General features: G+C 41.7%; 1 protein-coding gene across 1 annotated transcript in view; it reads right to left on the reverse strand.

Moving 5' to 3' along the window:
- Positions 1-22,943, reverse strand: part of col27a1a (collagen, type XXVII, alpha 1a) — a 366,487-nt gene that overhangs the window by 50,878 nt on the left and 292,666 nt on the right. Inside the window, exons 42-43 of the mRNA XM_045688056.1 lie at positions 22,057-22,113; positions 21,905-21,958 (exon numbers count right to left, since the gene is read on the reverse strand). Coding sequence (XP_045544012.1) covers positions 21,905-21,958; positions 22,057-22,113 — 111 coding nt within the window. The remainder of the gene's footprint in view (positions 1-21,904; positions 21,959-22,056; positions 22,114-22,943) is intronic.

Raw genomic sequence — 22,943 nt, forward strand, 5'->3', positions numbered from 1 at the left:
TTCAAAAAGGCTTTACAGCGAAAGCAAAACATTAGATTATGTCAGCAGAGTACTCAGCCAGAAATAATCAGACACCCATTTTTCAAGCTAGCATATAATGTCACAAAAACCCAGAAGACAGCTAAATGCAGCACTAACCTTTGATGATCTTCATCAGATGACACACCTAGGACATTATGTTATACAATACATGCATGTTTTGTTCAATCAAGTTCATATTTATATAAAAAAACAGCTTTTTACATTAGCATGTGACGTTCAGAACTAGCATACTTCCGGGGAATTTACTAACAATTTACTAAATTACTCACGATAAACGTTCACAAAAAGCATAACAATTATTTTAAGAATTATAGATACAGAACTCCTCTATGCACTCGATATGTCCGATTTTAAAATAGCTTTTTGGTGAAAGCACATTTTGCAATATTGTAAGTACATAGCCCAGCCATCACGGGCTAGCTATTTAGACACCCGGCAAGTTTAGCCTTCACCAAAATCAGATTTACTATAACAAAAATGTTATTACCTTTGTTGTCTTCGTCAGAATGCACTCCCAGGACTGCTACTTCAATAACAAATGTTGGTTTGGTCCCAAATAATCCATCGTTATATCCAAATAGCGGCGTTTTGTTCGTGCGTTCCAGAAACTATCCGAAATGGTAAATCAGGGTCTCGCGCATGGCACAATTCGTGACAAAAAAATTCTAAATATTCCATTACCGTACTTCGAAGCATGTCAACCGCTGTTTAAAATAAATTTTTATGCAATTTATCTCGTAAAAAAGCGATAATATTCCGACCGGGAATCTCCTTTTCGGCAAACAGAGGAAAAATCACAAAGACGGGGGCTGCCAGGGCACGCGCCTAAGCCCACAGTCCCTTGATCGGCCACTTGAGAAAGGCGATAATGTGTTTCAGCCTGGGGCTGGGATGACGACATTCAGGTTTTTCCCGGGCTCTGAGCGCCCATGGAAGACGTAGGAAGTGTCACGTTAGAGCAGAGATCCTTTGTAAAAGATAGAGATGGCAAAGAAGTTCAAGAAATGGTCAGACAGGCCACTTCCTGTAAAGGAATCTCTCAGGTTTTGACCTGCCATTTGAGTTCTGTTATACTCACAGACACCATTCAAACAGTTTTAGAAACTTTGGAGTGTTTTCTATCCAAAGCCAATAATTATATGCATATTCTAGTTACTGGGCAGGAGTAGTAACCAGATTAAATCGGGTACGTTTTTTATCCAGCCGTGAAAATACTGCCCCCTAGCCATAACAGGTTAACATAGATAAGGCCGTGGGGCCAGACGGATTACCAAGACGCGTACTCAGAGCATGCGCTGACCAGTTGGTAAGTATATTCACTGATATTTTCAACCTCTTCCTGACTCAGTCTGTAATCCCCACATGCTTCAAGCAGACCACCATAGTCCCTATGCCCAAGTACGCCAAGGTAACCTGTCAAAATTACTGTAGCACTCACATCTGTAGCCATGAAATGCTTTGAAAGGCTCGTCATGGCTCACATCAACACCACCATCCCAGACACTCTGGACCGATTCGAATTCACGTACCGCCCCACAGATCCACAGACGACACAATCTCTATTGCACTCCACAATGCCCTTTCCCACCTGGACAAAAGGAACACCAGCGTTCAACACCATACTGCCATCCAAGCTCATCACTAAGCTAAGGACCCTGAGACTGAACACCTCCCTCTGAAACTGAATCCTGGACTTCCTGAGGGCAAACCTCAGGTGAAGAGGGTAGGCAACACCACATCTGCCTCGCTGACCCTCAACACGGGGGCCCCTCAGGGGTGCATGCTTAGCCCCCTCCTGTAACTCCCTATTCACCCACGACTGCGTGGCCGCGCATGATTCCAACACCATCATTGAATTTGCAGACAGTAGGCCTGATCCCCGATGACAATGAGACAGCCTATAGGGAGGAGATCAGAGACCTGGCAGTGTGGTGCCAGGACAATAACCTCTCCCTCAAAGTCAGCAAGACAAAGGAGCTGATCGTGGACTACAGGAAATGGAGGGCCGAGCATGCCCTCATTCACATCGACGGCTAGTGGAGCAGGTCAAGAGCTTGAAGTTCATGGGTGTCCGCATCACTAAGGACATACGTAGTGTCATGACGTTGCCCTCTTTGAGTACAGGGACGACAGTTGACCCCCCTCCCCCTTGCACCATCCCCAACCTACCTCCCCCCACCCATGCCCTGTGTGAAGGGGTGGTAAAATTCTAGAGGAGAATCTTCTGCCGCATGGCCCAGTTGAGACACAGAGGGGTTTCATAGAGAGACACAGGAAATTCTTCCAACTCACAGAATTGGGGAACCGAACGACATTTATGTTCTGGAGAAGGTAAAAAAAGATTGGTGAAGAATCCAGCTACGAACTGGTCCGCTTGGTACAATTTTGTGATACTCAGAAGAGACAATATAGCCATATTACCATAAAACTATTTATATAATAGCCTCAGCTATGGGACTTGCATCTAAATGGTCGTATAAAATGTATTAATAAGGATAAAGCTATTTGTGATACGTTGAGATGCTATGTACTGATGTTAATGTGATAGAATGTATTTCTGTTCAAAGCTTAAATCAGTCATCGGCACGCCCCCCAGGGACACAGACAGGACCATGCATCATGTGACAAGCCTGTTCTATGTTCACGTATAAAACCCCACCCTGATTTACTTTCTTCAGACCAGCTTACCACAAAAGAGAGAGCCAAGGTTTGACCATCCAATTCCTCTACTGAAAGTTAACCACCACGTGGTTAAACTTTTAGACTATCGATACCGACAGAATAATAACAAGTCTTTGATATTAATTATTAGTCCGCAGCTACAAATTATATCATTGAACGCGAAGACCGACAAAACATCCATTCTATAACGACATTAATGAATGTCGCTTTGAAAGATCCATTCTAACCGAGAGAGAGAGAGAGAACAGGACAAAACTCTCAAATAGAACAGAACTCTCCAACAAGGATCCCGAAGACACACTGAGCGTAAATATATATTGATTGCAATTGTTCCCGAATGAGTGAGCGTTCATGTGCAAAGTATTAGCATATTAATGAACTCTGTGTGCCGTCTCAGCTGCCCTTTATTACCCTTTGTTTTAACAAGACACCCGCCATGCCTGTTTAGCCCACTAGGGCACATTACTCTACCAATTCTTTGTGACGATAATTACTGTTTGTATGCTTTCTGTGAATTACTTAGTTTAGTAAATAAATTATTTTAAGACAATTGATGTATGGATGACTTTAGTAAAGACTGGATTCGTGCAGATACAACAATTTACGATGTTTGGAATAAGACTGGACGCGAGGTAAAATACACCATTTACACCAGAAGATAATCGGCCTATACTATAATATAATATATAATGCTATAATATAGTAAAGTTATATTAGGAAAATTATAACTTTGTAATCTGAATATTTTCCTTGGTGACCCGATCTCCTAGTTAATTACAATTAAACGATTAATCAGTTTAATTGCGTGGTAATAATTACAGGGAGTTATTTTGATAAACATGTCTTCAGTTTAATGGTGCCCAAAGACACGACAGTAGGCACTACAGAGGGTGTTGCGTACGGCCCAATACAACACCGGGGCCGAGCTCCCTGCAATCCAGGACCTCTATACCAGGCGGTGTCAGAGGAAGGCCCTACAAAAAAAAAAGACTCCAGCCACCCAAGTCATAGACTGTTCTCTCTGCTACCGCACGGCAAGTGGTACCGGCGCTCCAAGTCTGGGACAAAAAGGCTCCTGAACAGCTTTGACCCCCAAGCCATAAGACTGCGGAATAGTTAATCTGGATATCATAAAGTGAATGCACCAATTTGTAAGTCGCTCTGGATAAGAGCGTCTGCTAAATTACGTAAATGTAAATGTTAATCAAATGACACCCTTTTTGTTGCACTGACTCTCTTACACTGGCTCTATGCACACAGTCTCACACATACTACACTGACACTCCAAAACACATACACAAACACGCTCACGCTCACAAAACACACACGCATAATGACTCCACACGCACACAGACACACTCACATTCTTACACACTCTTCACAAATGCTGCTGCTGCTCTGTTTATTCTCTATCCTGACTGCATAGTCACTTTTACCTCTACCTACATTTAAATATTACCTCAACTACCATGTGCCCCTGTACCGGTACTCCTTGTATACAGCCTCGATATTTTATTTAGTTACTATTTCCTTTTTTATTTAGCAAATTTTTCTTACTTTTTAAATTTGCAATGTTGGGAAATGGCTCGTAAGTAAGCATTTCACGGTAACGTCTACACTGGTTGTATTTGGTGCTTGTGACAAATACAATTTGATTAGAAATCCCTTGGATTACACTAACGATCATAGTCTGCTGCTGAAAAAACGTATGTGTTATGGCTTTACACCCCCTGCTAAATCTACATTCTTTTAACCGCACTATCAACAAGGCAGGTCCTACAGGCCCTTGTTTTGTCGCACCTGGACTACTGATCAGTCGTGTGGTCAGGTGCCACAAAAAGGGATTTAGGAAAATTGCAATCAGTACAGGGCAATCGCTCCTGGCTCAAAGTGAAGGAGAGATTGACTTCATCACCACTTGTATTTAAGAGAGGTATTGACATGTTGAATGCACCAAGCTGTATGATTAATTACTTAAAAATCATACAGTGTGATTTTCTGGATTTTTGTTTTAGATTCCGTCTCTCACAGTTAAAGTGTACCTATGATAAAAATGACAGACCTCTACATGCTTTGTAAGTAAGAAAACCTGCAAAATTGGCAGTGTATCAAATACTTGTTCTCTCCACTGTACACACACACACACACACACACACACACACACACACACACACACACACACACACACACACACACACACACACACACACACACACACACACACACACACACACACACACACACACACACACACACACACACACACACACAGGGGGGAAAAAAGTATTTGATCCCCTGCTGATTTTGTACGTTTGCCCACTTACAAAGAAATGATCAGTCTATCATTTTAATAGTAGGTTTATTTGAACAGTGAGAGACAGAATAACAACAAAAAAATCCAGAAAAACGCATGTCAAAAATGTTATAAAATGATTTGCATTTTAATGAGGGAAATAAGTATTTGACCCCTCTGCAAAACATGACTTAGTACTTGGTGGCAAAACCCGTGTTGGCAATCACAGAGGTCAGACATTTCTTGTAGTTGGCCACCAGGTTTGCACACATCTCAGGAGGGATTTTGTCCCACTCCTCTTTGCAGATCTTCTCCAAGTCATTAAGGTTTCGAGGCTGATGTTTGGCAACTCGAACCTTCAGCTCCCTCCACAGATTTTCTATGGGATTAAGGTCTGGAGACTGGCTAGGCCACTTCAGGACCTTAATGTGCTTCTTCTTGAGCCACTCCTTTGTTGCCTTGGCCGTGTGTTTTGGGTCATTGTCATGCTGGAATACCCATCCACGACCCATTTTCAATGCCCTGGCTGAGGGAAGGAGGTTCTCACCCAAGATTTGACGGTACATGGCCCCGTCCATCGTCCATTTGATGCGGTGAAGTTGTCCTGTCCCCTTAGCAGAAAAACACCACCAAAGCATAATGTTTCCACCTCCATGTTTGACGGTGGAGATGGTGTTCTTGGGGTCATAGGCAGCATTCCTCCTCCTCCAAACACGGCGAGTTGAGTTGATGTCAAAGAGCTCCATTTTGGTCTCATCTGACCACAACACTTTCACCAGTTGTCCTCTGAGTCATTCAGATGTACATTGGCAAACTTCAGACGGGCATGTATATGTATTCTTGAGCAGGGGGATCTTGCGGGCGCTGCAGGATTTCAGTCCTTCATGGCGTGGTGTGTTACCAATTGTTTTCTTGGTGACTATGGTCCCAGCTGCCTTGAGATCATTGACAAGATCCTCCCGTGTAGTTCTGGGCTGATTCCTCACCGTTCTCATGATCATCGCAACTCCACGAGGTGAGATCTTGCATGGAGCCCCAGGGCGAGGGACATTGACAGTTCTTTTGTGTTTCTTCCATTTGCAAATAATCGCACCAAATTTTGTCACCTTCTCACCAAGCTGCTTGGCGATGGTCTTGTAGCCCATTCCTGCCTTGTGTAGGTCTACAATCTTGTCCCTGACATCCTTGGAGAGCTCTTTGGTCTTGGCCATGGTGGAGAGTTTGGAATCTGATTGATTGATTGCTTCCCTTTAAGAGTGTGCTCCTAATCTCAGCTCGTTACCTGTATAAAAGACACCTGGGAGCCAGAAATCTTTCTGATTGAGAGGGGGTCAAATACTTATTTCCCTCATTAAAATGCAAATCAATTTATAACATTTCTTGCATGCGTTTTTCTGGATATTTTTGTTGTTATTCTGTCTCTCACTGTTCAAATAAGCCTTCCATTAAAATTATAGACTGATCCTTTCTTTGTCAGTCGGCAAACGTACAAAATCAGCAGGGGATCAAATACTTTTTTCCCCCACTGTATATATCTTTATTTAACTAGGAAAGTCAGTTATTTATTTTCAATGACAGCCTAGGAAAAGTGAGTTAACTTCCTTGTTCAGGGGCGGAACGACAGATTTTTTACCTTGTCAGCTCAGGGATTTGATCCTGCAACCTTTCAGTTACAAATCCAACACTCTTACCACTAGGCTACCTGCCGCCCCAATTTAGCATATGTAGAGACAAGATCAAATCAAGTATAGTCTGATGGTTGACAATATTAGCCTTTAACTTGTGAATTATATATATTATAATTTGAGAATGATGCCTAACATAAGAAACAATGCCTTTTTTTGCCACGTGTTCGAATCATAGTCGCATACCTGTAGCCTAGCCCATAGGCCTATATGTTTTAATAAGGTTTGTATCACAACTAAAATAGACAAATAACTTCTTAAAATGAAGCACATTTATCTGCTTTACAAGGGGTGTAGAGCCTAACTGGCATATATAAGCAGTGAGTGAGTTTCAAGTTTGGGGATGGTAATTTACCATAGAAATGTTGAATGCACCGAGCTGTCTGTTTGAACTACTGGCACACAGCTGAGATACCCATGCATACCCCACAAGACATGCCACCAGAGGTCTCTTCACAGTCCCCAAGTCCACAACAGACTGAGGAGGCGCACCATAGAACATAGAGCCATGACTACATGGAACTCTATTCCACATCAAGTAACTTATGCAAGCAGTAAAATTTGATTTAAAAAACAGATAAAAATAAACCTTATGGAACAGCGGGGACTGTGAAGCAACACACACATAGGCACAGACACATGTACATACACATGATAACATACACACTATACACACATGTTCACATGGATTTTGTGTTGTAGATATGTGGTAGTGGTATAGGTGCCTGAGGGAACACAGTGTGTTGTGAATATATTGAAATGTTTTTAAAATTGTATAACTGCCTTAATTTTGCAGGACCCCAGAAAGAGGATCCATAATAAATATAAATACAAACACTAGAACCGTTAAATCATCCATTTTGACTGCTCATCCATTTTTTATTATTACTCTGCCATTTTTAAAGTCATGACCCCCTCCGTCCTTTACTTTCCCCTAAAATAGTCTATATATCACACAGTCGTTGTTAGAATCTTAACATCACAAACAGAACTGAAGTTATAACCAGTTTTAGGAGGGTGTGTCATTTTTTTTTTTAGTTTTCCCCCTTTGTCCCTCCTCTCATCAGTCGGACCTGCTTGCAGAGAAGAAGTCTGGCCAGCACCATGAACAAAGTGAAATGGGAGCTCCCTCCCTCTGCGCAAAATAAGGCACCTGCACAGTCGTTGTACTATGGTGCTGACAAGACTATGTCGATATTGTCTATATTGAATACATCATTTAAACATTCACAGTGTAGGTTGGAAAAGATATGTTAACCCCTAGACTAATGACCTCTCCAAAAGCTAATTGGAGTCAGGAGTTAGATAACCTGCAGTCCAATCAATGAGACGAGATTGGAGATGTTGGTTAGAGCTGCCTTGCCCTAAAAAAACACTCACAAAATTTGAGTTTGCTATTCACAAGAAGCATTGCCTGATGTGAACCAAGACCTAAGATTATGAATTGTGGACTTGCATAAAGCTGGAAAGGGTTACAAAAGTATCTCTAAAAGCCTTGATGTTCATCAGTCATGGTAAGACAAGTTGTTTATAAATGGAGAAAGTTCAGCACTGTTGCTACTCTCCCTAGGAGTGGCCGTCCTGCTTTTACATTTAAGTCATTTAGCAGACGCTCTTATCCAGAGCGACTTACAAATTGGTGGATTCACCTTATGATATCCAGTGGAACAACCACTTTACAATAGTGCATCTAAATCTAATCCAAAGATGACTACAAGAGCACAGCTCAGAATGCTTAATGAGGTTAAGAAGAATCCTAGAGTGTCAGCTGAAGATTTACAGAAATCTCTGGAACATGCTAACATCTCCGTTGACGAGTCTACAATATGTAAAACACTAAACAAGAATGATGTTCATGGGAGGACACCACGGAAGAAGCCACTGCTTTCCAAAAAAAACATTGCTGCTTGTCTGAAGTTTGCAAAGGTGCACGTGGAGGTTTCACAGCGCTATTGGCAAAATATTCTGTGGACAGATTAAACTTCATTTGAGTTGTTTGGAGGGAACACACAACACTATGTGTGCAGAAAAAAAGGCACAGCACACCAACATCAAATCCTCATCCCAACTGTAAAGTGTGGTGGAGGGAGCATCATGGTTTGGGCTGCTTCGCTGCCTCAGGGCCTGGACAGCTTACTATCATCGATGGAAAAATTAATGAAAGGCTATCTGTCCGCCAATTGAAGCTCAACAGAAGTTGGGTGATGCAATAGGACAACGACCCAAAACACAGAAGTAAATCAACAACAGAATGGCTTCAACAGAAGAAAATACACCTTCTGGAGTGGCCCAGTCAGAGTCCTGACCTAAACCCGATTGAGATGCTGTGGCATGACCTCAAGAGAGCAGTTCACACAAGACATCCCAAGAATATTGCTGAACTGTAGTGCCTTGCGGTCGGAGGCCGAGCAGTTGCCATACCAGGCAGTGATGCAACCCGTCAGGATGCTCTCGATGGTGAAGCTATAAAACCTTTTGAGGATCTGAGGACCCATGCCAAATCTTTTCAGTCTCCTGAGGGGGAATAGGTTTTGCCGTGCCCTCTTCACGACTGTCTTGGTGTGCTTGGACCATGTTAGTTTGTTGGTGATGTGGACGCCAAGGAAATTGAAGCTCTCATTCTGCTCCACTACAGCCCCGTCGATGAGAATGGGGGCGTGCTCGGTCCACCTTTTCCTGTAGTCCACAATCATCTCCTTTGTCTTGATCACGTTGATAGAGAGGTTGTTGTCCTGGCACCACACTGCCAGGTCTCTGATGTCCTCCCCATAGGCTGTCTCATCGTTGTCAGTGATCAGGCCTACCACTGTTATGTCATCAGCAAACGTAATGATGGTGTTGGAGTCGTGGCTGGCCGTGCACTCATGAGTGAACAGGGAGTACAGGAGGGGACTGAGCACGCACCCGAGGGGCCCCTGTGTTGAGGATCAGTGTGGAGGATGTGTTGTTACCTACCCTTACCACCTGGGGCGGCCCGTCAGGAAGTCCAGGATCCAGTTGCAGAGGGAGGTGTTTAGTCCCAGGGTCCTTAGCTTAGTGATGAGCTTTGAGGGCACTATGGTGTTGAACGCTGAGCTGTAGTCAATTCATAGAATTCTCACATAGGTGTTCTTTTTGCCCAGGTGGGAAAGGGCAGTGTGGACTGCAATAGAGATTTCATCACCAGGGGATCTGTTGGAGCGGTATGCAAATTGGAGTGGGTCTAGGGTTTCTGGGATAATGGTGTTGATGTGAGTCATTAACAGCCTTTCAAAGCATTTCATGGCTACAGACGTGAGTGCTATGGGTCGGTAGTGATTTAGGCAGGTTACCTTAGTCCCTGTGCCCAAGAACACTATGGTGGTCTTACAGACTCACACAGGGAGAGGTTGAAAATGTCAGTGAAGACACTTGCCAGTTGGTCAGCGCATGCTTGGTGTACACGTCCTGGTAATTCGTCTGGCCCAGCGGCCTTGTGAATGTTGACCTGTTTAAAGGTCTTACTCATTGGCTGCGGAGAGCTGGATCACACAGTCGTCCAGAACAGCTGATGCTCTCATGCATGTTTCAGTTTTACTTGCTGTTTTACTCGTCTGGTAGGCTCGTGTCACTGGGCAGCTCTCGGCTGTGCTTCCCTTTGTAGTCTGTAATAGTTTGCAAGCCCTGCCACATCCGACGAGCGTCGGAGCCGGTGTAGTATGATTCAATCTTAGTCTTGTATTGACACTTTGCCTGTTTGATGGTTCGTTGGAGGGCATAGCGGGATTTCTTATAAGCTTCCGGGTTAGAGTGCGGCAGCTCTACCCTTTAGCTCAGTGCGAATCTTGCCTGTAATCCATGGCTTCTGGTTGGGATATGTACGTACAGTCACTGTGGGGATGACGTCCTCGATACACTTATTGATAAAGCCAGTGACTGATGTGGTGTACTCCTCAATGCCATCGGAAGAATCCCGGAACATATTCCAGTCTGTGCTAGCAAAACAGTTCTGTAGTTTATTATCTGCTTCACCTGACCACTTTTTTATAGACCGAGTCACTGGTGCTTTCTGCTTTAATTTTTGCTTGTAAGCAGGAATCAGGAGGATAGAGTTATGGTCAGATTTGTCAAATGGAGGGAGAGCTTTGTACACGTCTCTGTGTGTGGAGTAAAGGTGGTCTAGAATTTTTTTCCCTCTGGTTGACCATTTAACATGCTGATAGAAATGAGGTAAAACTGATTTAAGTTTCCCCGCTTTAAAGCCCCTGGCCACTAGGAGCGCCACCTCTGGATGAGCGTTTTCCTGTTTGCTTATGGCGGAATACAGCTCATTGAGTGTGGTTTTAGTGCCAGCTACGGTCTGTGGTGGTATGTAGACAACAACAAAAAATACAGATGAAAACTCTCTTGGTAGATAGTGTTGTCTACAGCTTATCATGAGATACTCTACCTCAGCGAGCAAAACCTTGAAACTTCCTTAGATATCGTGCACCAGCTATTGTTTACAGATATGAATAGGCACCCGCCCCGTGTCTTACCAGAGGCTGCTGTTCGGTCCTGCCGATAGAGTGCATAACCCGCCAGCTGTATTTTTTTTATGTTGTCATTCAGGCACGACACGGTATTCCAGTTTTTAATGTCCAGTTGGTAGGATATATGTGCTTTCAGGTAGTCCCATTTATTTTCCAGCGATTGAACGTTAGCTAGCAGAACGGAAGGCGAGGGCAGATTAGCCACTCATTGCCTGATCCTCACAAGGCATCCTTGTCTCTTTCCGTGAAACCTACGTTTCCTTTTCCAGGGAATCACGGGGATCTGGGCCTGGTCGGGTTTCTGTAGTATATCCCTCACGTCCAACTCATTAAAGAATGACTCCTCGTCCAATTTGACGTGAGTAATCCCAGTTCTGATGTCCAGAAGCTCTTTTCGGTCATAAGAGATGGTAGCAGAAACATTATTTGGAAAACAAGTTACAAACAACACATAAAAACAAACAAAATAGCATGGTTAGTTAAGAGCCGATAAGATGGCAGCCCTCCCCTCCGATGCCATCGTGATATTCCGCTGAAACTCTGTATGCCATGGGCTCTCCAAACCTGTTCCTGTAGCTACCCAGTGCTCAATTTGGGAAACCAAGTGCAATCTGTTCAGGAACATCGATAGTAACATGTTTTCACAATGAAACAATGAAATATTTTATTAAACTGTTGACAGCCCCTCTGTGCACTGGAGAAAGGAATGAAGGAGAGAGGGGAGGAGATGGAAATGCACAGTGGTGAGATATTCTGTAGATAAAGGTGATGTGTCAGCTTATGAATTATAAAAATACAAAAAATTCCCTATTACTAGGCTATTCAAAATCAAATACAAATTCACTATAATTGTAGGCTAACTCTGTTTGTGTTTAACTTAGGCTAGACCAATTATGTACCAAAGATATCTTATTTTTCTGCTTTTCTGCCATGCGGTAAGCTATGTATTGCATAATGGCACAATCATTATTTTAATTCTTTTTTTTTTTTCAGGCTTGGGGTCATATATAGGCCTATGCGTATGGTGGTTTTGAAGTAACCATAACCTTAGAAAGCACTGTCTATTTCGTTGTGTTAGGCATTGAAACAACAACCATGTTTTCCACTCAGTTTCAACCTGCTGTTGAACTTCATAGAGCACTGAGTACCAGGCCATTAGCGAACTGATTATCATTAGCGAGTTGGTACTACTAACACATGTCCAGAGTGCATAAAAGGAGATTACCGTGACTCAACAGTCACGTAAAACTCACATAGAATGTTTATGCGGTCAAGACTCATGACTGGCACGTAGAATTTTACTGCGGTCATGACTCATGGCTGCCGGTGTGGCGGTAATACAGTCACCACAACAGCCTTAGACATAACACACCATTAAATAACTACCATGGTGGCTTTTACACTCTTATGTACGTGTCATAACCTGCCATAAAATAATGCAATATACACTACTGTTCAAAACTTTGGGGTCACTTAGACATTTCCTTGTTTTTGAAAAAAACATTTTTTTTTGTCCATTAAAATGATATCAAATTGATCAGAAATACAGTGTAGACATTGTTAATGTTGTAAATGACCATTGTAGATTGAAATGGCAGATTTTTAATGGAATATCTACATAGGCGCACAGAGGCCCATTATCAGCAACCATCACTCCTGTGTTCCAATGGCACATTGTGCTAGCTAATCCAAGTTTAGCATTTTAAAAGGCTAATAGATCATTAGAAAACCCTTTCAGCACAGCTGAAAACTGTCGTACTGGTTAAAGAAGCAATAAAACTGTCCTTCTTTAGACTAGTTCAGTATCTGGAGCATCAGCATTTGTGGGTTCGATTACAGGCTCAAAATGACCAGAAACAAATAACTTTCTTCTGAAACTCGTCAGTCTATTCTTGTTCTGAGAAATTAAAGCTATTCCATGTGAGAAATTGGCAAGAAACTGAAGATATCGTACAACGCTGTGTACTACTCCCTTCACAGAACAGCACAAACTGGCTCTAACCAGAATTGAAAGAAGAGTGGGAGGCAACTGAGCAAGAGGACAAGTACATTAGTGTTTAGTTTGAGGTTTGAAAAGAAAAAGCCATATCTCAGACTGGCCAATAAAAAGAAAAGATCAAGATGGGCAAAGAACACAGACACTGGACAGAGGAACTCTGCCTAGAAGGCCAGCATCCCAGAGTCGCCTCTTCACTGTTGACGTTGAGACTGGTGTTTTGCGGGTACTATTTAATGAAGCTGCCAGTTGAGGACTTGTGAGGTGTCTGTTGCTCCAGAGCATGCAGGACCTCAGACTGGGGCGAAGGTTTACCTTCCAACTGGACAACGACCCTAAGTACACAGCCAAGGCAACGCAGGAGTGGCTTCGGGACAAGTCTCTGAATGTCCTTGAGTAGCCCACCCAGAGCCCAGACTTGAACCCGATTGAACATCTCTGGAGAGACCTGAAAATAGTTGTGCAGTGACGCTCCCCATCCAACCTGACAGAGCTTGAGAGGATCTGCAGAGAAGCATGTGAGAAACTCCCCAAATACAGGTGTGCCAAGCTTGTAGTGTCATACCCAAGAAGACTCAAGGCTGTAATCTCTGCCAAAGGTGTTTCAGCAAAGTACTGAGTAAAGCGTCTGAATACTTATGTAAATGTATTATTTCAGTTTGTAATTTTTTATTCATTTGCAAACATTTCTAAAAACCTGTTTTTTCTTTGTCATTATGGGGTATTGTGTGTAGATTTATGAGGGAAAAAACAGAACATTTGAATTTATTTTAGAATAAGGCTGTAACGTAACAAAATCTTGAAAAGTCAAGGGGTCTGAATACTTTCCAAAGGCACTCTAATTAGTAAAAACTTAATTTGTATCACTTTGAAATTATTCAAATACCAAATTAATCTTTCAACAATACATTTCGTGATATATTAAACCAGAAATAAAAGTGCAGTTTTATTTGGGACTTACTGTGTTTGTAGACCTGTCAAAAGCTGTTGATCATGTTATTTCATTGAATAAGTTGTCCTCAATAAGCCTTAACACTGATGCTTGTTCATACTTTCATAATTATTTTAGTGATAGAACTCAGGCCATTGTGATTGATGGGGTTAAGTCTGAATTTCTTGAAGTAAATAAAGGTGTACCAAAGGGATTGATTTTGGGACCTATTATTATCTTCACTATTTGTGACTTGTTTCAGGAAACTAGGCGTATGTCGCACGTCACTACTTCACAGGAGAGGCATTTGAACGTAAACATTTATCAAAATATTTTGTTGTTGTTGTTGGCATAAATACTTTCTGGAACATGTTAACTTTCATGTGCCTTAATAACAAACGTGTATGCCATCTGTAAATATGAATACAATTGTTAAATTACAATCCTAATTGGTTTAGCCATGGAAAAAGTCAGGAACCTTCCTGCTAGCCATGATTGGCTGAGATAATGCATGGGCTGGACATGCCGAGAGATGAGATTGGATTGGTCTGCCATATTAAAGCAGTATGTGTATGACATGCTGACCAGACCAGACACGTCGCGTGCGCGAGCATCGCAAAATACATTTAGAAATCCATGTTTTTCAATTATTGCACCCACACTGCTCGCACGCGCCAACGAGCGACTGCGATGCCAAGGGCTAAAATAGAACTCCTTTCTATTTCTGACGCAGATCGCGCTGCAAGTCCTGCCTCTCCCATCTCCTCATTGGTTTATAGAAGCAGGTACCCACATGCCATCTCCTCATTGGTTATACTCAAGTGGGTGATTGAAAAACGAACTGTTTTGCCGGTTGTCGTGGTAATACTATGAAAGTGTAGATGACAATTACCATATATGTTCAAAGATGAAAAAAAGCCTAGAAGGAGGAGAAATGACTAGAAACGATTCAGTTGGCCGTTTTATGTGTGGATTAGTTGTCGGAGTAGAGGACCTTGTGCATTTCAGGTAAAATAACAACTCAATGTTTATATCCCAGGGCAAATTAGCTAGCAACAGCAAGCTAGCTAAATAGGACAAATTAGCTAGCAAGTGCGAGCTAACTAGCTAAATTGCCATACATGTTTAATGCTTTTCGACCTGTCCCCAAATTAATGTCATTGGGTCAGAGTTTGTTTTGATATTTTAACCTGCGTGTCGTGATCGTGTTTGGTGTAGGGGGACAAAATTAATTTATGCACGATAGCGAACGATGGCGCACATGCACAGTCGGTTTGGGTTCCGTGTAACTGCGCAGTACGTGTAGGTAATACTTTCTAATGCATTCTTTTAAAGATATCACGAAGAACTGCAAAAGTGTTGCTAATGTTCTGCACTCGCTGGAATCAATGGAATTCCCGGTGGAAGCCAAGTATGATAGCTAAGGTGATGGGAGAATTCTGGCATTTGATTGCAAATATGCAAACAAATTCAAAAAGAGAACACACAGAAGGCTGTTTTATAAAACACATGTCTACAGATTACATCTTCAAGCTAAGGGCAACCATAGCATCTGTGATGGAGAGAGAGAAGAGTTCATCTACGAGTAACACAGTCTAGCTTCAGCTGAAGTTGGAAGTCTACATACACTTAGGTTGGAGTCATTAAAACTCGTTTTTCAACCACTCCACAACTTTCTTGTTAACAAACTATAGTTTTGGCAAGTCGGTTAGGACATCTACTTTGTGCATGACACAAGTAATTTTCAAACAATTATTTACAGACAGATTATTTAACTTAGAATTCATTGTATCACAATTCCAGTGGGTCAGAAGTTTACATACACTAAGTTGACTGTGCCTTTAAACAGCTTGGAAAATTCCAGAAAATTATGTCTTGGCTTTAGAAGCTTCTGATAGGCTAATTGACATCATTTCAGTCAATTGGAGGTGTACCTGTGGATGTATTTCAAGGCCTAACTTCAAACTCAGTGACTCTTTGCTTGACATGGGAAAATCAAAAGAAATCAGCCAAGACCCCAGAATTTTTTTTGTAGCCCTCCACAAGTCTGGTTCATCCTTGGGAGCAATTTCCAAACACCTGAAGGTACCACGTTCACCTGTGCAAACAATAGTATGCAAGTATAAACACCATGGGATCACGCAGCCATCATACTGCTCAGGAAGGAGACAAGTTCTGTCTCCTAGAGATGAACGTTATTTGGTGCGAAAAGTGCAAATCAATCCCAGAACAACAGCAAAGGACCTTGTGAAGATGCTGGAGGAAACAGGTGCAAAAGTATCTATATCCACAGTAAAACGAGTCCTAGATCGACATAACCGGAAAGGCCGCTCAGCAAGGAAGAAGCCACTGCTCCAAAACGACCATAAAAAAGCCAGACTAAAGTTTGCAACTGCACATGGGGACAAATATCATACTTTTTGGAGAAATGTCCAGTGTGAAACAAAAATATAACTGTTTGGCCATAATTACCCTTGTTATGTTTGGAGGAAAAGGGGGAGGCTTGCAAGCCGAAGAACACCATCCCAACCGTGAAGCACGGGGGTGGCAGCATCATGTTGTGGGGGTGCTTTGCTGCAGGAGGGACTGGTGCGCTTTACAAAATAGATGCCATCATGAGGAAGGAAAATTATGTGGATATAATGAAGCAACATCTCAAGACATCAGTCAGGAAGTTAAATCTTGGTCGCAAATGGGTCTTCCAAATGGACAATGACCACAAGCATAATTCCAAAGTTGTGGCAAAATGGCTTAAGGACAACAAAGTCAAGGTATTGGAGTGGCCATCACAAAGCCCTGACCTCAATCCTATAGAAAATGTGTGGGCAGAGCTGAAAAAGCATGTGAAAGGAAGGAGGCCTACAAACCTGACTCAGTTACACCAGCTCTGTCAGGAGGAATGGGCCAAAATTCACCCAACTTATTGTGGGAAGCTTGTGGAAGGCTACTCGAAATGTTTGACCCAAGTTAAACAATTTAAAGGCAATGCTACCAAATACTAATTGAGTGTATGTAAACTTCTGACCCACTGAGAATGTGATGAAAGTAATAAAAGCTGAAATAAATAATTCTCTCTACTATTATTCTGACATTTCACATTCTTAAAATAAAGTGGCGATCCTAACTGACCTAAGACAGGGAATTTTTACTAGGATTAAATGTCAGGAATTGTGAAACTGAGTTTAAATGTATTTGGCTAAGGTATATGTAAACTTCCGACTTCAACTGTAGCTACATTTTCAGATATTATGTGTTTCTATTTTTGTCAGAAAGTCATTTTCATTTCAAGTTAAAGCGTACTGTTAGCTAGCTAGCTAGCTAACGTTAGCTGGCTGGCTTGCTAGCTAACGTTACGTGTATGATCTGTGTAGTAATATTATTATTATCTCATAAATCCATTTGCATTGCTTGTTATAGCCTAATGTAAGCGAGCTAGCTAACATCGAAGCTGGTTGGTTATATTTAGCAACCTGCAGGTTCATTGTTTAGCTAGCTACATGTCTAAACAAAAGATTCCGCGATGCAAGTAACCATTTCACTATACCTTTTACACCTTCTGCATCCTGTGGATGTGACAAATAAACTTACATTTGATTTCATATAGTGTGTGTTTACTAGAGATGGTACTGTGAAAAACAACATGACCTGCACCAAAGTCATATTAGGATATAACGTTAGAGCCTCCCGAGTGGCACAGCAGTCTAAGGCTGTGCATCGCAGTGCTAGAGGCTTCACTACAGACCCGGGTTCAATCCCAGTCTGTGTCGCCGTGACCAGGAGACTGGCGGTTGCGCAATTGGCCCGTCCGGGTTACCGGAGGGTTTGGCTGGCCGGGATATCCTTGTGCCATCGCGCTCTAACGATTCCCTGTTGGCGGGCCGGGTGCAGTGCTCGGTGGTACGACACATTGGTACGGCTGGCATACCGGTTAAGTGGGCATTGTGTCAAGAAGCAGTGTGGCTTGGCTGGGTTGTGTTTCGGAGGATGCACGGCTCTTGGCCTTTGCCTCTCCCTAGTCTGTACGGGAGTTGCAGCAATGAGACAAGACTGTAACTACCAATTGGATACCATGAAATTGGGGAGAAAAAGAGAAAAGAAGAAAAAAAAGATTGTTCTTCAATTGACCGTGCTCCTGCATATAAATGTTTAGGCATTTGGATTGATATGGATGTGACATTTTAAAAACATATAGATGAGCTGGTTAAGAAGCTAAGTTTTAAAGTTGGCTTTTAATACAGAAACAGATTGTGCAGTAGGAAGCAGATTATTCAGTCAACCTTTTTATATTTCTTGATTATGGTGATATTATTTATCAAAGTGCAGCTGCTACTTCTCTTAAACCTTTGGATGCCATCTACCATAGTGCCCTTCATTTTGTTACAGGTGACAGCTTTCATTAATATGATTTTTTTTTAAATGTAATTTTTACCCTTTTTTCTCCCCAATTTTGTGATGTCCAAATGGTAGTAGTTACAGTCTTGTCCCATTGCTGCAACTCCCGTATGGATACGGGAGAGGAGAAGGTCGAGAGCCATGCGTCCTCCGAAACATGACCCTGCCAAGCCGCACTGCTCGCTTAACCTGGAAGCCAGCCGCACCAATGTGTTGGAGGAAACACCGTACAACTGGCGACCGAAGTCAGTGTGCATGCGCCCAGCCTGCCACAAGGAGTCGCTAGAGCGCAATGGGACAAGGACATCTCGGCCGGCCAAACCCTCCCCTAACCCGGACGACCCTGGGCCAATTGTGCAACACCTCATGGATCTCCCTGTTGCGGCCACCTGGGATCTGTAGAAACGCCACTCGGGAGGCCCTATAGGTGACAGTTTTGATACTTATCATAAACAGAAGTTTATGAAGTAGGGCCTTGTAAACAAAAAGGGAGTAATGTAGAGGTCTACGGGTCTTTGGGGAAGTCCAGACAACAACATAGACCTCCACATTACTCCCTTTTTGTTTACAAGGCCCTACTTCATAACCTTCTGTCTAATCTAACTTTGCTGTTAAAGTATAGGCATCTGAGTTGCCTAACCCGTTCAGAGGATTGGTTAACTCTTGAGGTTGCTGTGTTTTAATGCACTGTATTGTTGGAACAATATACATTTCATCTTGATGTTCTGGTGCCGTTTGGGCACTTATTTGTGGAGGAATGTAACTCTTTTTCTGGGTAATGTGATTTTTTATTTGTTCTTCCCATTACTGTGTTTTTGTAAATCTGGGGATCCAAGATCTTTTACATATTATCGCCCAATATCTGCACTATGTTTTTAAAAAATCCTAGAGAAACTGGTTTGTAAAAGAACGTTGAAACATTTAAACCAACACTGTATTCAATATGAGCACCAATATGGTTTTCATAAAAACTACCACACAGATATGTCTCTTTCACAACTTGTGGATAAAAAATCTTTACAGCCCTGAACAACAATGAATACACTCTTGGCATCTTTTTAGATTTATCAAAAGCATGGTTGATCATGAAATATCACTATATTGCATTATTACAGTTTTCATGATTTTACATATAAATGGCTATATAATTATGTTTATGATAGAGAACAATTTGTATATGCAAATGGTTGTGCACCTACCAGGGCCAAGACATTCTGTTGCGTTTCACAGGGTTCAATCCAAAGACCTTGCTGCTGTGTCTTCTACCGTAATTCCCATTCTTTTTGCTAATGATTTTATCACTCTAGAATTTTGATTCACTAATCAATGAAGCCAATTCAGGCATGGCCAAGTTTTCTGAATGGTTCCAGATAAATTAATAATCTTTAAATGTTAAAAAATCCATCTTCATTGTATTAACTGGTAAGAATAAGAAATAGCAAACAATAGAATAGAAAAATCTCAATTGGGGGGAATAAAATGGACCAGGTTTCATCCACTCGATTCCTAGGTGTTTCAATTGATAAAAAGTTATAAATCATATTCATTTTGTTCAGAGCAAAGTATCATCAGAAAGATTAGTGGTTTGGTTCATCATGCTTGCTACCTAATACTACACTATAGATTAATTTACCAATATCTCATTTACTGCAATATTGTCTGGGCCAGTACATACTGAATGCTTCCTACCTACACAAATGATTCATCACACCAAATACATTTACAAGACTAGCCACCCCCTTTAACTACTTGGCTCCATCGGTCCCTCTGTTTAAGAAACTGAATATATTGTATATCTACAACATTTAATATACTAAAATTATGCACCTTCATCTACAAATACAGCCTACTTAAACCCTTCAATGGATTCTTCCAGGTTAATTCCCAAACCCATGGATACAACACAAGACACTGCGATAACCTGCATCCTCCCACTGCCGCACTTCACTGTCCATTCTCTATCAGATACAGGTTCCATACTCTGGAATTCCTGCATAGACTAGGGGTTAGCCTGATGAACCAAACTACCCAGTAGTCTCCTCCATGCAGTTTTTTTTATCTGTAATGTTATGTCTTTCACTTGTTTTCTTTGGTGCAAATAAATAAAACCTAAAAACCCAAATAAGCTAGTTCATGTTATTAATAAAGTTAGCTAGCTTGCTTAAAGCTTGAATCCTTCATTGGTGTAACTATCACCTACGTTGGGGATATTACAACAACAAGACATGCTGCTGCAAATAACAAACACCGTTTTTTTGTAATTAGTTCCAGTTCTCTGCTGCCAATGACTGGAACGAACTACAAAAATCTCTAAAACGGGAAACACTTATCTCCCTCACTAGCTTTAAGCACCAGCTGTCAGAGCAGCTCACAGATTACTGCACCTGTACATAGCCCATCTATAATTTAGCCCAAACAACTACCTCTTCCCCTACTGTATTTATTTATTTTGCTCCTTTGCACCCCATTATTTCTATTTCTACTTTGCACTTTCTTCCACTGCAAATCTACCATTCCAGTGTTTTACTTGCTATATTGTATTTACTTCGCCACCAGGGCCTTTTTTGCCTTTACCACCCTTATCTCACCTCATTTGCTCACTTTGTATATAGACTTATTTTTCTACTATATTATTGACTGTAGGTTTGTTTTACTCCATGTGTAACTCTGTGTGGTTGTATGTGTCAAACTGCTTTGCTTTATCTTGGCCAGGTCGCAGTTGTAAATGAGAACTTGTTCTCAACTTGCCTACCTGGTTAAATAAAGGTGAAATAAATAAATAAAAAATAAAAAACAGATTTGTTGTCATGTTTAGGTTGAAAAGGTCAGTGGTGAATGTACAACTCGGCAACTTGGGTAACAAAATGTTCTCAGAGTTTCCCACTTGTAATTATGACTTGGAGGTTCGTTCAAGTGAAACTTCCGAGTCAAAACTCTGAACTTCAGATAATTCCGACAGCATGTAAAGGCCCCATATGACATCTGTTGCAAAGCGCATATAAAACACATCAAGTGTGCACATGTTGTGTAGGGTGCACAAATTGAATTTGAGAGCGTGCAAGTGTGTCATTGGGAACATAAAAGAGTGGAGTCAGAGTGGAGATATTTCCCCCCTGAAGAAATACTAATTAAATGTAAAGATTCAGAAGTTGTTGCAAATATACCCTGCCCGGATGTCTCTTCTCACACAAATATTTAAATTTTACTCTTCAAAATCCATCTCGATCTAGCCGAGTGAATCTCAAGCTATAATATTTTACAGGTAGTTGTCAGTGTCAAAATTCTAACCAATGAGATAGCCTGGAATAAACTACTGAAATGCAATTGGTCAGGAATTTTTGGACCAATCAGCTGGTTGACTGGTTTGTTTAAATGCATATTCATAACACTTACTTGGTATCCTGGATCCCCTAACTCCCCTCTCTCTCCTTTGTCTCCTGGAGGACCCTGATCAAAAACAGAAGAATAGGTCGATATTAAAGACCCTCAGAACCGTATTGGGATTAGTAATGAAAGATGAGATTAGACAATAGGGAGTAACTTACTCTGTCGCCTGGAGGACCAGTAGGACCCTCAACCTTCCCATCATCCCCCTGCTCGCCCTAATATAAAGAAACAATGTTAGTGGAGCCATTCAATGGAAGACAATACAATTTACCTCTCACAGATTGCTCACTGAAAGTGTACTGTTTCTTCAAAGAGGGTTGGTTAGTGTCCTGAATGATCCTACTGTAACTGTGTAGACATGGCAGATCAAAAAACTCAAAAACATATCACATCAGTGCATGAAGCAAATATGGTTCTCTCTCTCACTCTGCAAAATAAAAGCTTTGCAGTGTTTACGCCATGCTTAAATGACTAGCTTTAGCCAGGGTTGATTTGTTGTTTGTTAGGCAATACAGTGGGGCAAAAAAGTATTTAGTCAGCCACCAATTGCGCAAGTTCTCCCACTTAAAAAGATGAGAGAGGCCTGTAATTTTCATCATAGGTACACGTCAACTATGACAGACAAAATGAGAAAAAATCCAGAAAATCACATTGTAGGATTTTTAATGAATTTATTTGCAAATTATGGTGGAAAATAAGTATTTGGTCACCTACAAACAAGCAAGATTTCTGGCTCTCACAGACCTGTAACTTCTTCTTTAAGAGGCTCCTCTGTCCTCCACTCGTTACCTGTATTAATGGCACCTGTTTGAACTTGTTATCAGTATAAAAGACACCTGTCCACAACCTCAAACAGTCACACTCCAAACTCCACTATGGCCAAGACCAAAGAGCTGTCAAAGGACACCAGAAACAAAATTGTAGACCTGCACCAGGCTGGGAAGACTGAATCTGCAATAGGTAAGCAGCTTGGTTTGAAAAAATCAACTGTGGGAGCAATTATTAGGAAATGGAAGACATACAAGACCACTGATAATCTCCCTCG

This window comes from Salmo salar, chromosome ssa01 (assembly GCF_905237065.1).
Source record: "Salmo salar chromosome ssa01, Ssal_v3.1, whole genome shotgun sequence".
NCBI classification, from domain to species: domain Eukaryota; kingdom Metazoa; phylum Chordata; class Actinopteri; order Salmoniformes; family Salmonidae; genus Salmo; species Salmo salar.